Source organism: Schistocerca americana, chromosome 7 (genome assembly GCF_021461395.2).
Source record: "Schistocerca americana isolate TAMUIC-IGC-003095 chromosome 7, iqSchAmer2.1, whole genome shotgun sequence".
NCBI classification, from domain to species: domain Eukaryota; kingdom Metazoa; phylum Arthropoda; class Insecta; order Orthoptera; family Acrididae; genus Schistocerca; species Schistocerca americana.
The window spans coordinates 469300101-469316377 of record NC_060125.1 but is presented as its reverse complement, the minus strand read 5'-3'; the positions used below and the strand labels follow the sequence as shown (position 1 = coordinate 469316377).

At 40.4% G+C, this 16277-nt stretch overlaps 1 protein-coding gene across 3 annotated transcripts in view; it reads right to left on the bottom strand.

Moving 5' to 3' along the window:
* LOC124621855 (tropomyosin-1) overlaps window positions 1-16277 on the bottom strand; it is a 104336-nt gene that overhangs the window by 30748 nt on the left and 57311 nt on the right. For 2 of the 3 annotated variants that reach the window (XR_006980577.1, XR_006980578.1), the window contains 2 exons: window positions 11487-11556; window positions 4984-5303 (listed from right to left, as the gene is read on the bottom strand). Coding sequence is in view for 1 of the 3 variants with exons in the window: in XM_047147309.1 (XP_047003265.1) it covers window positions 11487-11556 (70 nt within the window). In the remaining 2 variants the exon portion in view is untranslated. The remainder of the gene's footprint in view (window positions 1-4983; window positions 5304-11486; window positions 11557-16277) is intronic. The other variant, XM_047147309.1, reaches the window with a different exon arrangement.

Genomic DNA, 16277 nt, shown 5'->3' with positions numbered 1-16277 from the left:
CACCACCTTGCAAGTTATGTAATATGTTTGCATATGTTTATCCACTAATAAAGGTGCTTAAACCGTCTCTGCAGTACCGAGAGATTAGTACCTTTTCCTGTTCCTGTTCCTTACCCACGCGCCGCCTCCCAGGCGGGATACAAAAAAAGTAAAACACACGTGACATCAGAAAAGGAGTGATGAAGATCATGATGATGATAATGATGATCATAGTAATGATAATCATGATGATTATGACAGTGGGAACGGGACCTTATGGAGATTTGACCTCATGGAAAAATCTTACTCAATGATTCGTGAACGATGTGTGGCCAATAATTGTACTCTTACAAGTCGGTAAATGGCAAAAGGAAGTCAGAGTCGCATTCCAACAAAGCATACATGTGCGCAGTATTCTGACATGAAAGCCACGTCGGGGACCCTCTGCCAGCCTCCCAGAGTCATTTAGCCAGAGATGAGACGGAAGCCAATCTCGGCAGACAAACATTTGCTGTGGGGCACGGAGCATGCATGCACCGTGTTTGTTCGTAGCGGATCGAAGCCACTCACTCGTCTGCATCCCTGCTCTCCACCTGTCTCACCGTAGTACGTCTACCTGGCGAACATCTCCGCAGAGACTTCCAGGAATATTTACATTGTTTCTCGTAGCATTTTCTGCACACGTTTAGCTTACGGTCAGCAACAGAATAAAGATTTGAATAATACCGCTAACCAGGTATCCCCCTGTTCAAGTGAATGGCGTAGAGAAGAAAACAAACGGTAATTAGTAACAATTTGTAGTAAACACTTCACTTGACGCATCTTAGATCATAGAGCCTCATGAACGAGTACTGCATGTTACTCAGTGCTTAACGCAAAAACATTGCAATAACAGAGTTCAGGCAATTGTTACGACAAAACAAATGTATTCTTCATAGTGAGGTCTGATGTGAAAAGTGTAGCATAAAACTACAAACTTTGTGTGACCGCATAAAATGTACCATGAACCGTGAATTATTTACTACACCCTATTTGCAATAATGTGTCTTGTCCGTCAAGTAATTACAAGAAAAAAATAAGGTACTTGTAACTCATCCTCATAAAATCTCGTGGTAGACATTTACTTGAAAACTATGAAACTATGAAAGTTTCTGCAATGTGTTATTGGCACTGTTACACGAATTCATATTTCGTTAATGTTCGTAATAGCTTGATTCGTGATTTATTTCCACTGAAAAAAGGTAAATAACTGTCAGTCCATTGGAATACACAAGTACTGAATTCTGAGTGTGCCTCACTTGGAAAACAACGTACAAACGAATGACAAACATTCACATGTTACTGCGAAGTTCTGGTAGTACCAAAAAGCCTTATAAACAGTCATAGTTAACGAAAAGATGGAACGCGAATAACAATCGAAAACCTGTTTTTAATATCTGAATTACAGTACTGCAGAAATAGGTTTATTGCGTAATTAACACCTTCCAATGGGTTGAGCTGATTAAAATTCTCGTGGTAAGATGTAATTTATTAGACTATTCTTGCTGATAGAATTCTTTTGTCCACTAAAGTATTTAAATAGCATCATATCTTACAGTAATATAACTGTATTATGTTAAAAGCAACAATTATCTCTCAAAAAACATCATTTCATACCTTTTACGAATCCGTTTCTGAAATATGGGCAATAATTTGGCGAAGCTCTTATTCTGAGTACTATTCTAAAAATTTCATTAAGTTCGATTATGTGTAATGTGTAAGTAGTGAAACGGGTTGAAATAGGAGTCCTTCTATACAGATTTAAGTTTACTGTAGTGCCAGTTCTGTCAATAACAGAAATGCTCCTTCAACACGAGTGCATCCTGTTTATTTAAGGTCGTGTTGACATTCAAAGGTGATGTTTCCAATATGCTACTTGCAATCAATTTTAATAACTTAAGGATAGCTTCACACTCATAGTATTTCCACATTTCAGCATTTAAAGTCCATTCGACTATTAAAATTTTCAAGCTCAATGATAAAATCCGCAAAAGTTGTAAAAATTGTTTATTTCTAAAAAGGAAAGCACAACCCGGTTTCAGGACCGGGTTGAGCTTTTCTTTCTATAAATAAATAAGATTCCAATTTTGTCAGATATTATGTTACCTGTTGGTCAAAAATTAACATGTATAATCTAGCGGATCAGACATTAAAATTGAATGTAAGTGGCAGTGCAACGTTTAGTTTTCCAAATTCGATACATTCATGTTTATTGACCAACGAGGTACATTGTATTTGACGAAACATGAAACTGAACACTTGTAGAGACTTGAATGTCACGTTTGTAAAGCACAAATGCTAGAACGTTGTGATTGACTGAGTCTGCCAATTATTCTATCTCTGCTACTAGATACATTGCAGCTTAGGTGTTATATCACATCAAACGCTGAGGCGCACCATGAACGAAAATATTTATTACATCTTTTTTAGTAATTTTACGAACGTCGAAGTCAAATTTTATTGCACATATAGAAATCGAGGAAACTGTCTAATCCAGTTGCAATTATTTGCTTCAGTGACTACAATCGGCTTAAACATTTAGGTAATTATCAAGTGCGAAGAACAAGTCCATCCTTCTTCGCGACAATTCTCGGCCGCACTCTTCAGGGGCAATGACGATGCCCCTGGAGCGTTTTCGATGGCAAGTGTTTGACCACCCGCCATAGAGCCCGAACTTGGCTCCCTTTGATGTCCATCTCTGCTTACATGAGCCGCTGGCTATGACGACAACATTTGGGCACAGGAAACGAACTGCAGACCAACGTACAGAAGTGACGGAAAGCACACGTTGCTGCCTCCTATAACGAGGGATTGTGAAATTGGTACAAGGCTAAGACCAATGTCTGCGTCAGTGTGGTGACTATGTAGGATGTAGCTGTAGGATGTAGCTAACTGTTGCAGAAAAAGAAAAAAACGTTTTTGATTTTCACTGTGGTTTCAATTCTGCGACCACTCGAACCTTACTTTCAGAATAGCCTTCGTATTGCCCGTAAGCCTTCCATCCTCCGCAGATCTTATCAGCTCTTTTGTTTCACTGAGAGTGACGTGTTGAACCACCTGCAAACGGCACACCGTCGGTACTTCGTACAAATATTATTGATTTGCTATCCTACTCCATTTTTATAGCTAGCGGAAAGATTTTTATTTATGTACCTTCTCTTGGTCCCTATGTGAGATATACGACAGCGGCAGCATAACAGTCTCACAATCTTCTTCTCTAAATTTATCCGACAATGTTTCGCGACAACTACACCACATTTCTTCACTCGAATTCCCTTACTATTACTGTAACCATCCCGTGCCAGCTATTGCGACCTGTTAAGACTCCAGCAACGCGCCTCTGAATTTTTTCGATGTCTATTGCCACGCCGATTTGATAGAGATTCCAAACCCCGAACCAATAATCTGGTATTGATCACACTGGTGCGTCGAATGTAATCTCGTTTACAGATGCATTGCACTTTCCCAGATCCTTTACAACAAGTCCGTCTTCCACTGACCTTCCCTAACACTGATTACACTGATTATAAGCGATCGTCCCGTTTCTTATTACTTCTTAGTATTACCCCTGACTCCTATACAAAGTGACATATTGAAGATGTTCACAACTAACCTTGTATTCGGATACCATCAAGTTCACTCTCTTTATTATTACGTTTACAGGCAGCGGACAATGTTTTTTTTTTTTTTTAATTTTAGATTTCCGTATCCATTTTTTTCACTAGTGGCAAATAAGGGTATCAAGCTGAAATGTCAAATACTAGGGTCTACGGTTCCTTGGCGTTCTGTATAAGAAATGTGAACTTCTAAATCAATGAGATCAAAGTATCCCGCCATTTATGTCACACATTTGGATTCTCACAAACTGACTCATCGAAACCTATAAACGAACTGTCTATGTTGGTAATTAAGTTTTTACGGAACGCTCAGAGCGCAAGTCCTATTCGCACGTGTCCGGTTTTTATTTTTAGTCCACCTGTTATTGTCTTGACTTCCAATTAGAGTGACTGTCTGCAGGCTGGGAGAGAGATGAAGTTTGGGGACGCCAGTCTTCTCACAGGTGACACACACAGATGAATGTCGTCCGCATACAGCATCACGTGACGAAAGTCCGCCTGGGAGGAGTTACTACTATGTAAGCCTGGCCTAGACGTCGGTGCCGTTCTTTTGTATAGCTACATCTGCACGGAGAAAAACTTTTGTGTGACTAACACGTGAGACATAATGTATCCGCGAAACACATGACTATCGGTGGAATAGAGGCTAAATCCATAGGTAAACATAGCTAACAGGTTAGGAAAAGGCCCCATGAAACCTACAGAACAGCAATGACTTCATACCACAGAGAGAGTTTGTTGACCTGTCTGGTGAAAGTTTTGTGTCTGAAATGCTGACAGTACGAAAGCGGGGTACCATTGCAAGCTGGGAAAGTCCATGTGAACTGAAGCAGACAAACACTTTGCAAGCTCAAGCAGAATCATATTCGTGTAGCCACGCCGGAAGCACTTGACATGTGAGCACCTGAAACAAGCTTGCTGCAGAGGCTCCTATGGCTGTCTCTTTTTTTTTTTTTTTTTACTGTGGTTATTAGGAAAGTATTATTCTTTTAACTTAGCTTGTTGCAGAGTCAATTGTAATACAAAAGCCTGCAGTAAGTAATCAAACTAAGATCTAAGCATAAGAGAAGGAAGAGTCTACTTATCTACTGAAGCACTCTAAGTTATATTAACTACAGATCAATATTATTAATAAATGAAAACTACAGTTACCATTATATGAAAGCAGCAATTTTAGTGTTACTTACTAGCAAAAGATAGTTATGTATAGGCTTAGAGATGTCAAAGTAAAGAGTAAAAGAATATCACTACAATTTTAAAAGATTTGTCTAAGAAGATGTACAAAAAAAGAGAGTTGCAAATATTTTAAACATTATATATGTGATATGGCATAAAGAAAGCTTACTACCTTCTTGCAGCAGTCCTCACGAGGCAGCGGCACTTAATAGTCTGTCTTTTTTTGTTTGTATCACCCGGAAAAGTCTTTTTTTGGCAACAGCACAAAACACACACAATGCGTTGTTAAGTCGGACAGAACAGTAACACATTTTTGTTGTTGTTGTGAGAGAAGAACGGAGACGTGTAGACAAGTAACAGACATTTGCATGTGCAACTTTTTTTTGTTTTGGAGGCGGTATTTTTTTGTTTAATATCCTGTAAGCTCGGCAAACGTGGAGTCCAAGTCGTCGGTAATCGACTTGTATTTCTCCTTCTCGTTGAATAGGTTGTCTGGAACACGAAGCAAGCAATGCCGACAGTTAGTGAAGCCAGGAGCGTTACATCTGGCGCAACTTCACACAATACACAGGCTATGGCAAATAGCAAAGCGTTTATGACAACACAAGTAAATTTGACATCTCCAACAATGCGATAACATATTCGAAGCTCCACGTACAAACACACGTTGACAAAACTACAAGTATTAGACAAAGTATAAACAGAAAGGCTAATTTGTTAGGTACAAAAATTTCTACAAGGTGAATTAATACCACAGATCTACTTGACTACAAGTATTACAAGACGCACAAGGTAAAAGCTAACTCCACCGACGAGCTTAGGAAGATCGTTCAGGAATGTAGAATTGGTGGTTTGATACTGGGAGCCTATGGACTCCGATTCATTACTAATGAAATATTTCGTTGTCTTATGGCAAAATGTATTATGACGATTGGTCCATGACAGTTAGACTACAGCACATTGAGTTTCAAATGCATCTATATTCTGCATAAAGGAGCATTACACATGATAAAACTGTGAATTATGGATAGACTTACACAGGGCCTAATGCTTTGTATCTTTGACAGATTTATGTGTTCTGTGTGAGCGTCGTATGTAGACAAACCGACCCTCCATTTTATATCATATCCGCATTGATTGGTAACTGGTCCTGAGTTATTGAGTTCACAGTTATATCTCAGTTATTGAGCAGTTAAAGAAGCTATTGAGGAACGTGACATTCAACATGACTGAGCAGATTCAGTGGCTGAGTTTTGGAGTCAAGATAACACAAGATCTTGATCCCCGTAGTGTCGGACTTCAGTATAAAATTTCAGCATGGTACAGCCGCTAATAGAAATAAAGTTATGTGAATACTGGATAAAAATTCTCAAATTTCCACTTCAAAATCTGATAAAATCCCAAGATTTTGATGATTTTACTGACCTCTTCTGGGGCTGATGACGATAATGGAGGCAGTCATCGAAATCTGGGATTTTATCCGAACTTGACGCGGCTGGTTAACCGGGAATCTCGCAGTGAAGACTTCGTAGCCGTCCATGAATATTGTTTATTTTTAGGAAATAAACATTTCTCCGGCATTTGAAAGTAATTCGAGCTACTCGCAGTTTTCTCGAGGAAGAAGGGAAAACGCCTGTAAATATTGATAGCTCTGCCTTGGAAAGTCTCTTAAGTAGTGAACAGTTAAAGCTCGCAGTCTACATCGTGGCTGTTTGTCTTGCATGATAGACGAAAAAGTCGTTTTGTCGGAAAAATCTAAGCAAGGGTTTACAACTTTATGATATACAGGGCATCAAATCCCGTCTGAGGCTTGCGATCATTTTTATGTTAATACTTGGCAACCAATGCCATACAATCGCAATAAAGTCATGAGATGTTCAATTGCTGCTCTGCATCAAGACTGCTTGTGTCGCATTTATAGTTACATGTTATTGGACCCTTTCTTTGAGTTGTCAAGGCTGTACGCCTGAGTCGATAGGAAGGAGTTGAAGTTTGTGATGTCTGAAGATGGGTGTAATCCCAAAACACGTAACATGTTCCAATAAAAGGGTCAATTGATCATCTCATGACTTTATTGCGATTGTACAGCATTGTTTGCCAATTATATACGCCTTTAATCTTTCATATCCTACTGAACTGCAGCCCAGATAAAACATCTTTGACCTTCCACATCTGTCGGAATGCCAGCATAAAGGTCATGTCGTTTGTTCTTCCCTGTCTGAAACAATGCTTACAGCAAGTGGAATTCGTAAGATTTCATAAGCAGCAGTTCACACAGGACACGCTACAGTGCAGTATTTCGTAATTTCAATATGTATACATACCCTAACAGTGTATATGTGAGTGTTTACGCAACCGTGTGTCATATAATTTTTGTAATCCTAATCTGAAATCCGTAGATGCCTTGTACTCGAATACTTGCAAAAGCAATCCTCTCCTAAAGCAAACTCAACAAATTCTAGCTCTCCTTGTGGCAGATGCCAGGATCATTATGATAGATATTATGAATATGTAAAGTGGAATTTCTGTGAGGTGTTATAGCCTAACTGTCGTGGCCCAATAAACAGAAACTAACGAATGAAACTGTTAAGTAATAATAACAATAAATGTTAGTGGAGTTCATACATTATTTGAATCACAGTACATCAGACTCCTGATTAATCACTCCAGGTTCATCGGTATAATAACTGTTCATACTTGGTACTTCATAGCTAACTACGGACAAATTGCACTAAGAAACTACAGCAAATAGGCATCACATAGACTACAGCTACACATGCATTGTAGACAAAGGCATACGCTAGCAGATAGCGATCAGCGTTCTACCTTGCAGTTTGGTTAACAACTACTTGAGATGGGTGCGACTACTTGCTCGCTACTCTACACGTGTTAGCTCTCTTCTACAGCCACACACTACCACTACGTACTACTTTTCCGATGTCGGAATGCATCCTCGTGGCTAGGAACGCCCCGAAACGGTCCTCTTCAGGACTACGCATCTCGTCTGTGTGATGCGGGATGCTGAGCACCTCCGTTTGGTCTCCGGCGGGAGCAGAAACCTCAGTTTGTTTCCGAACAGGTATTACGACGTTTCATGGGTGATTTTACTATCCCTGCGTCACACTGTTTGAGCACTAAGGTCATCAGAGCATACCAAAAGATAGTCACCCCCCAAGAATCATCACGCTGATGCCTTTAAACAGTATCTTTGGTCTTGATAATGGCATCCGTTCGACGTTGACGACAGTCTACAAGCAACCATAAATAAAATAGCCTCTGGCTGCAAGGATGGTTTCATACCTTTTTTATTACACGATCGATATCGGGACTACCAGTCATAATTTCAGATGAGCCTTAAATACACGTCTCACTGATGTTAGCTGTTGTTTTTCTGGATCACTGCCGGCTGTCAACCGAATCATAAGATTACAAGCCCCATGCAATACCACACAAAGTAACACCTCACTCGTCAGCAACAGATTCTACTCTGTTGCCTCTAGTGAGCTATCATTTTGTGTGGTACTGTACACGTGGGGCATGCACACTTACCATTCACTTGACAGCCAACTGTGACGCAGAAAAATAATACATAACATCTGTTAGATGTTTACTTAAGGTGCATCTGAACTTAGGACTGGCAGTCCCGATATCGAACGCGTGGTAAAAGAAAGTTGTAAAACCATCCCTGCAGCCAAAGGTTATTTTACTTATAATTGATAATCATATTTGGCTGCGTTCCGACAGTCCACTACTATACATAGTCGAGAGTCTGCAAGTTTTTCTGGTTTCCCATCTTCAGCAGAAGCCACTCATTCGTAATTAGACGTGGTAGAGCTACCAAATTGCAGGAATATTCTTTGATAGGTTTCTCTTGCTGTTGCAAATAACACCATACATAATCTGTGGCATTAAAACTGGTTGATTTAGCGTGCTGGTCGAGTTGTTCCTCGAACCGGGGATGCATGTGTGCAGATCTATGAACACGGCTGTTGTTGTCTTGGAAGACAGGTTTCCACAGCATATTCGCCATAAAGATGTGGGAGCAAAGACAAGCTCACTGAGGATGTTAAACGTCCTGCTTCACTGTGTCAGTAATCTGAATGAATAGCCCCAAGCTATGGTACAGAAAACGCCCCTGAAGCATCACAGAACGATCTTTGCCTAAAGTACGCCTTCCACATATGATGGCCTAAATGCATTGAGTGGCTGTAGTGTCCTACTCATACTTTGAACAACATTAATAAGTCTTTACCAAAAATAATAAGAAGTGGTGAGGAAGCTGCGCGAAGTATTGCTGGTGGGCACTGAGATAGCGACATGAGTGTCACAATAACAGACATTCAAGGGGATTGTGAGAAGACTATAGCTGAGTGCAGCAGTAAACTGCACCAGACGCCAATAATCATAAAGCAAGTGGGTCGACGTCACCACACCAGGCCAAGTCTCCAGTTATGGGCGACGTGACTAGGTAGCAGGTTTTTGCGAAACAAATGAGCAGCAGAGGCATATAAATACGTATAATTGAGATAAGGGGACTTTTCGTCGCCGGGAACCAGCAGATCCACTATAACGCCTAATCCGGACAGCGAGTGGAGAGGGGGAATAGCAGCAGCCATGAGCTCTACACCGGACTATGTATTCCGCCAGCAATAAGTCCTTCATTGGACTTGGTACCATAGCCCCACGACTTGACGTCCACGCCTGCTGCCGCCGACGCTGAGTCCCTAATGGGATTTGGCGCCTCAGCGGCAGCTGCCACCCGTTTGCTGCCAGAGGGGAGCGAGTCAACCCTCCTCCACATACCGCCGCAGTGACGTGCGCAGAGCGAGGGCCACCAGGTCTCCACGCCGCCGAGGGAAGTAACTCGCCACTGACTTCAATGGCCGTGTCCTCGAAAGGCTGCCGGCCTACTACAGGCCTGTCATCATCATTGCACGGCACCTTCTCAGCATTCAGGGCAGAATCCGCTGCCCATACTTCAGCGCCGGCCATGGACAGCAAAGAGACTTTTTTGGCTCGCTCAGTTGTGATGCGTCTTGAATTGGAGTCTTTCTTTACTGTCAACTGTGTTTCCACGAGGCCCTCCAGCCCACCACTCACCACTCTGACACTTCACGGCCGTCGATGCACTCAACGCCTTGTATCACTTTAAAAGAGGCAATCTTCAGACCTGTCATGGCGTACCACACGCCCCCAATCAAATAGTGTCCAGTTTTTCTGATCCATTGAAGATGTGCAGCTACCTGTACGACTGCAGTCAGTGGCCCTTAACGATGTACCAGGATCCAAATGTCCGTAGCATGCAGTACCCTCCAGAATTCCGCTTCCCAACTGATTGACATAGATGTCCATTCACTAAATGCAGCAATGTCAGTGATAAAGTGTGACTTGTGTCTCCTGTCACTGTCACTGCCCCTGCCAGCGTCTTATTACGGCCATTGTTCTGATACTGTTTTACATGGTAAACCTTTCCTTGTAGGCAAGTTGGACAGTCGTCGTTCATACGCCTACAATTTGTGGAACTTAATTCACTTTCTGGTGATGGGAACGTCCAAACACGATGGATCCTTTCTGCCCTTTTGTCACGTATCTACGTCAACCCTTCTAACTGCACTAATTCCGTACAATCGATTGCCACCTACACACCACTTAACTACCGCGATTTACGTCAGCATTAGAGGGTGACATGACCGTCTGTCACGAGATCTTCAAATCTACAGAGCTCCAGAGCGACCACTGTGCTACTTAAATGGACTGACTAATACCGTGTCCGCTGAGATTTGTTATCTCGATCATGTGGATGATTTTAGGTAGGGTAGCTTTCAAGGCATAGCGCCATATACAATTACGCCATATTGAAGTTATGCTACAACGAAAAACATAGTTACCGTTAAAACCCACCGGAATTCGAGAATTACAGTTCGCTGATACTCTGAGGAACTGGTTTACGAAAAATTAGAGAATCACAATACTTTCGCTGAAATCTGTTTGATGATGAACAGATACGTTCGTAATACCTGTCGACAAGTTTCCTGCATTCTGGTATTAAAGCCACTAACTCTTAAATGAAATCATTTTTAAATACAGCGAAACTTCTTCATTACGGGAACAAACTCGTATATCTACCAACGGTGACCAAACGGAGGGCTCTGTTTTTATGACACAGGGGTGGGTATCTTGCAGAATCCACTTGCAAGTTCACTGGAGAAAATAAGAAATTCTAAATACATATTAGCTAGCCGCAGTGATGAGAATTGTTTATGTACAGTGGATATCACATATTATATACAGTTCCCAGTGGTAGTGACTCGTTCCAGGATTCGACTTTAGCTTCTCTAGTCCTTTAGAACAAATGTATAAGGAGTACGATTTCATGGAATACGATTTGTTACAACTCTGGCTTTCCACTATATCCGTATATATGAAATTACCAACCGTTAATAGAAACAGATCGTGTTGGCAGCTGATATTCGCTAACTTTACAGTAAAAAGCAACTCATGATTCACAACTCGAATATGCACAAAAAAAGGATGTGTTCAGGGTAGTCATGTCACCCAGTCCTAAAAATGCCATATTTCGGCTTGTGCGATCCGGAGTTGTCGCTACCACTGGGGGCGTAGCGGCAGAGGGCGCTAGGGAGCAGAGTGTGGAATGAACAGATGCGCTGTGTGTACCTTCCAGCCTGTCCACCTCCTTCTGCAGCTTCTTGACCGTCTTCTCGGCGAACTCGGCACGGGCCTCCGCCTGGAACATAGGCACACCAGCACAACTTTATACCATTGACTACAGACATCCACTTGGCTCGCTAAAAAGCTAAAAACAACGCGCGCGTACGCACACACACACACACACACACACACAGTATTTTAACGGCAACAGCCTTACCGTTTTAATAAACAGATGATACACGTAACTAATATCATATTTTGCTTCTGTGATCTTTACTTACAATGGGACAGCGAGTACTTGTCATAACCGATTTCGTCCATATTGATGGTAGACGTTGGTCAGAAGTGAAAGTGACAGAAGCGAGAGCCACAGATTGGGAAGCATAAAAAGAATAGCAATTTTGGCATGGACCTGATAGGCATGTGTTTATGTTAGGGTTGTTTTCCACCAGCAGTTGGCGCATCAGAAAGAGTACGGAACGGTAATCCGAGGGCAGTGGATCGAGTTTCTATCAGAAAACTTTTGTTTCCTTTTATTCTTATAAATTTTTACAGTTCTTTGCAAATAAACCAAAATAATGCTTAATATATTTTTTCAATTAATATCTACATCTATGTCTACAGGGACACTCTGCTAATTACATTTAAACGCCAGGCAGAGGGTTTATCGAACCACCTTCACAATAATTCTCTATTATCCCAATTTCGTGCAGCGCGCGGAAAAAACGAACACCTATATCTTTCAGTGCGAGCTCTGATTTCCCTTACTTTATTAAGGTGACCGTTTCTCCCTATGTAACTCGGTGCCAACAAAATATTTTCGCATTTGGTGATTGAAAGTTCGCGAGAAGATTCCGCTGCAAGAAAAAACGCCTGTGTTTTAATGCTGGCCATCACAAATCCTGAATCATTTCAGTGACACTCTCTCCCCTATTTCGCGATAATACAAAACGCCCTGCCCTTCTTTGAACTTTCTCAGTGTACTTCGTTAATCCTCTCTGGTAAGGATCCCAATCCACGCACCAGTATTCTAAAAGAGGACAGACAAGCGTTGTGTAGGCTGTCTCTTTAGTAGATTTACATTTTCTCACTGCCAATAAAACTCAGTCTTTGGTTAGGCTTCCCCACAACATTTTCTACGTGTTCCTTCCAATTTAAGTTGTTCGTAATTGTAATTCCTAGGTATTTAGTTGAATTTATGGCCTCTATATTTGACTGATTTATCGTGTAACCGAAGTTCAACGGATTTCTTTTAGCATTCATGTGGACGACCTCACACTTTTAGTTATTTAGGGTCTTTTGCCAATTTTAGCACCATACAGATATCTTTTCTAAATCGTTTTGCACCGGCCGGTGTGTCCGAGCGGTTCTAGGCGCTTCAGTCTGGATCCGCGCGCCCGCAACGGTCGCAGGTTCGAATCCTGCCTCGGGCATGGATGAGTGTGATGCCCTTAGGTTAGTTAGGTCTAAGTAGTTCTAAGTTCTAGGGGACTGATGACCTCAGATGTTAAGTCCCATAGTGCTCAGAGCCATTTTAAATCGTTTTGCAATTAGTTTTGATCTTCTGATGACTTTATCAGTCGATAAACGACAGCATCATCTGTAAACAACCGAAGACGGCTGCTCAGATTGTCTCCCACATCATTTATATAGATAAGGAACAGCAAAGAGCCCATAACACTATCCTGGGGAACGCCAGAAATCACTTCTATTTTACTCCATGACTTTCCGTCAATTACTACGAATTGTGACCTCTCCGACAGGAAGTCGCAAGTCCAGTCACATAACTGAGACGATATTCTATAAGCAAGCAATTTCATTACAGGCTGCTTGTGTGGTATATTTTAATAGCCTTCTGGAAATCTAGAAACACGGAATCAATTTGAAATCCCTCGTCAATAGCACTCAGTACTTCGTGTGAGTAAAGAGCTAGTTTTGTTTCACAAGAACGATGTTTTCTAAATCCGTTTTGACTGTGTGTCAATTTAATGAAAGTCTTGAAAAGGAAAGGCGAAGGAAATTTTGAATTTAAAATAAATTTCCAAAAAATCTCGAGAAGACTGCATCAAAATACATTCCACCGCACATCACCAGTTATCCTCGTAAATATCTGGCGAAGTGATGCCTTAAGCGTAGTTTGTTGCCGAAATGTGTGTTGAGAGAGAACGGTTTACGAATGTAAACCAACTCCTTTTTTCTATAGAAATTTCAAAACAACCAAGTTACTGTAAAAATATAGCGTTAATATCGTGTGCAAAATGTCGAGAAAATTACTACGGCCGCTGCTTTTAGGATGAATATCACCCCAGCAATTGTAAAACATCAACTGTAAAATTATAGAGCCATATAATTTTAAATGAAAAGTTCCTGGAAATTTATTTGCAATCCAAAATCTTTCTTTACCTTTCCTTGCCTTTCCTTTTCATGCATTTTATGATAATATTAATAAATAGAATATAGTCAGCATTACTTCCGTTTATTTTCAGTATAAGTGATGTAAAAACAGAGAATTAAAAAAATTTTAAAAAGTTTTCGCATAGGGATTCTACCTCATCACCCTCGGATTATTGTTCTGTACTCTTGCCACTGTACCAGCCACTACCTGGAAACTATGCTAACATAAATGGCTCATGTCTCGTCGTACGAGCGTCAAAAATGCTATTTTTTCTTGGACATCTAGGACTCCCGCTTCTGTCACTTTCTTTTCTGGTCGAGGGTTTCATTCACAATAAGTTTGACTGAAAACTTAGATGTTAGCTACATCAACTGAGGAAGATAGAGGAGAGAAGGAAATGGTAAAATATAGCAGCAGATGAAACGAGAAGAATGTATAGAAGACTAAATGATGAACTAAGAACAGAGACAGGGGAAGTAAAAGAGAAATGGGTGAGGGGAAAATGTGAGTAAATAGAGAAGTTGAAGGATCAAGGTAAGTACCAACTGAGGTATAGGCAAGTTAAAAAGATAGCGTTTGAATGAAAAAAGAGAAACAAAATTGGATTGCTAATTGGTATAGGGACAGGAATCTAGTTTGTAATTAAAAAAACACGTGATAAGAGTACGTAGAAGAACTATATGAGCTAAAACAAAAATAATGTTGAATATCTGTTTAAGATGAACAAGCAATGAATGAATATAAAATAGGGTATCATTTAATGGAAGACGAGGCGGGAAGGGCTCTTAATAAAATGAAAAATTGGAAACTAAGTAGAGCAGATGACCTGCCAATGTAAGTATTTAAGAGAATTGCCAGCATAATTATTTAAGATTCCAGGAAGTAACGGAATAAAAGAGATTACATTGTTCTGTAATGAATCGTATGAGCATGGGGAATGGGCAAAAGATCTGTTACGACGATAACGGTACCTTTAATAAATGTGAAAAATTCAGGACCATCACCATAATACTAAATGCAGTTTAAGTGTTACAGATTGTACTGAAAAGGAGATTGTACTCAAAAATAGACAGCTAAATGGATTAACAACAATATCGTTTCAGAAGAGGAATGAGAGATACAACACTATTATTAACATCAACAAGAGAGAGAAAAGCAGTGAAATTTACCTGTCTATGCCGACTTGGAAAAAGCGTTTAATACAATACACTGGAAAACAGCTTACAAATTTTAACAGAAAAAGAAGTAGGTTGGTGAGATATAAGCCTAATCATGAACCTACACATGGAGCAGAAAGTCAAGGTACAAATTGGAGACGAGATAACAAATTAAAGTCTAGTAGACAGAGGGATAAAACTAGGATTCTGTATTTCTTCCACTAAGGTCACCAAAAATTTGGAGGAAATTTTAAGGCAATGTTTCGAAGGGAATAAGGGTATACTGTCGGTGGGAAAATGACTGAATGTACACAATTCACTGAACATCTCGTGCTTTTCTCTGAAGTTGAAATCACAATAAACCAAATGGTAGAAGATCTGAGTGCAACATGCTAAGTGTATGGGATGAGAATTCATAGCAAAACACAAACCAAGAATAAGTGGATTGGTGCAGAAGAAAAGATGACGACCTTAAGATCAGAACAGAACCCAAATGAACAAGTAAAAATTTCAAATACTTAGACACCTTAATAAAGTAGGATATGACTTGCACCCGAGAATTTAAAAGCAGAATTCCAATGGCTGAGCTAGCATTCAACAGCAGGAAGTCACTATGAGGAAAACTGAGCAGGCAATAGAGGAAAAAAAGTAAAATTTTCGGATGGAAGTGTAGTTTTGTACGGCACATATACGTGGACATTGAGGAAGGAAGATGACAGATTGGAGACCTTCAAAATATTGATATTGAGGAGAATATATAGGACAGAAAGACATAAGAATGTAGAAATTTTAAGAAGTGGTGCAGAAAACAGACAAATATTACATATGTTTTAGAGAGATAAAGGAATTGACAGATGCTTTAAGGGGGAAGATGAAAGGGAAAACGAATAAGGGAGGAAAACGTACTAGTAGATAGGTAAGGTCAAAGTGCAAAACAATTATGTAGTGACAAAAAGAATAAGAGAAGACCGAAAAAGGTGGAGAGCCAATATATGTAAAGAACGACTTAACAGGCGTAACGGTAAAATAAGGATCTAGGCAGACTGTGGGCAACAAATGGTGATGAAAATCTGTGTGATGACTGACATCACTGATGTGGGGGAGGCGGGCACTTGAGGAAATGGAAAATTCGATAAAACTGGAGCTGAACCAGTAGATTCACTCAATAGCATCATCACCAGAACCTCGGGAAAATTCGTTAGAGGATAATGCGTTAGTAAGAATATTAACAGTTTTAAGTCTCTC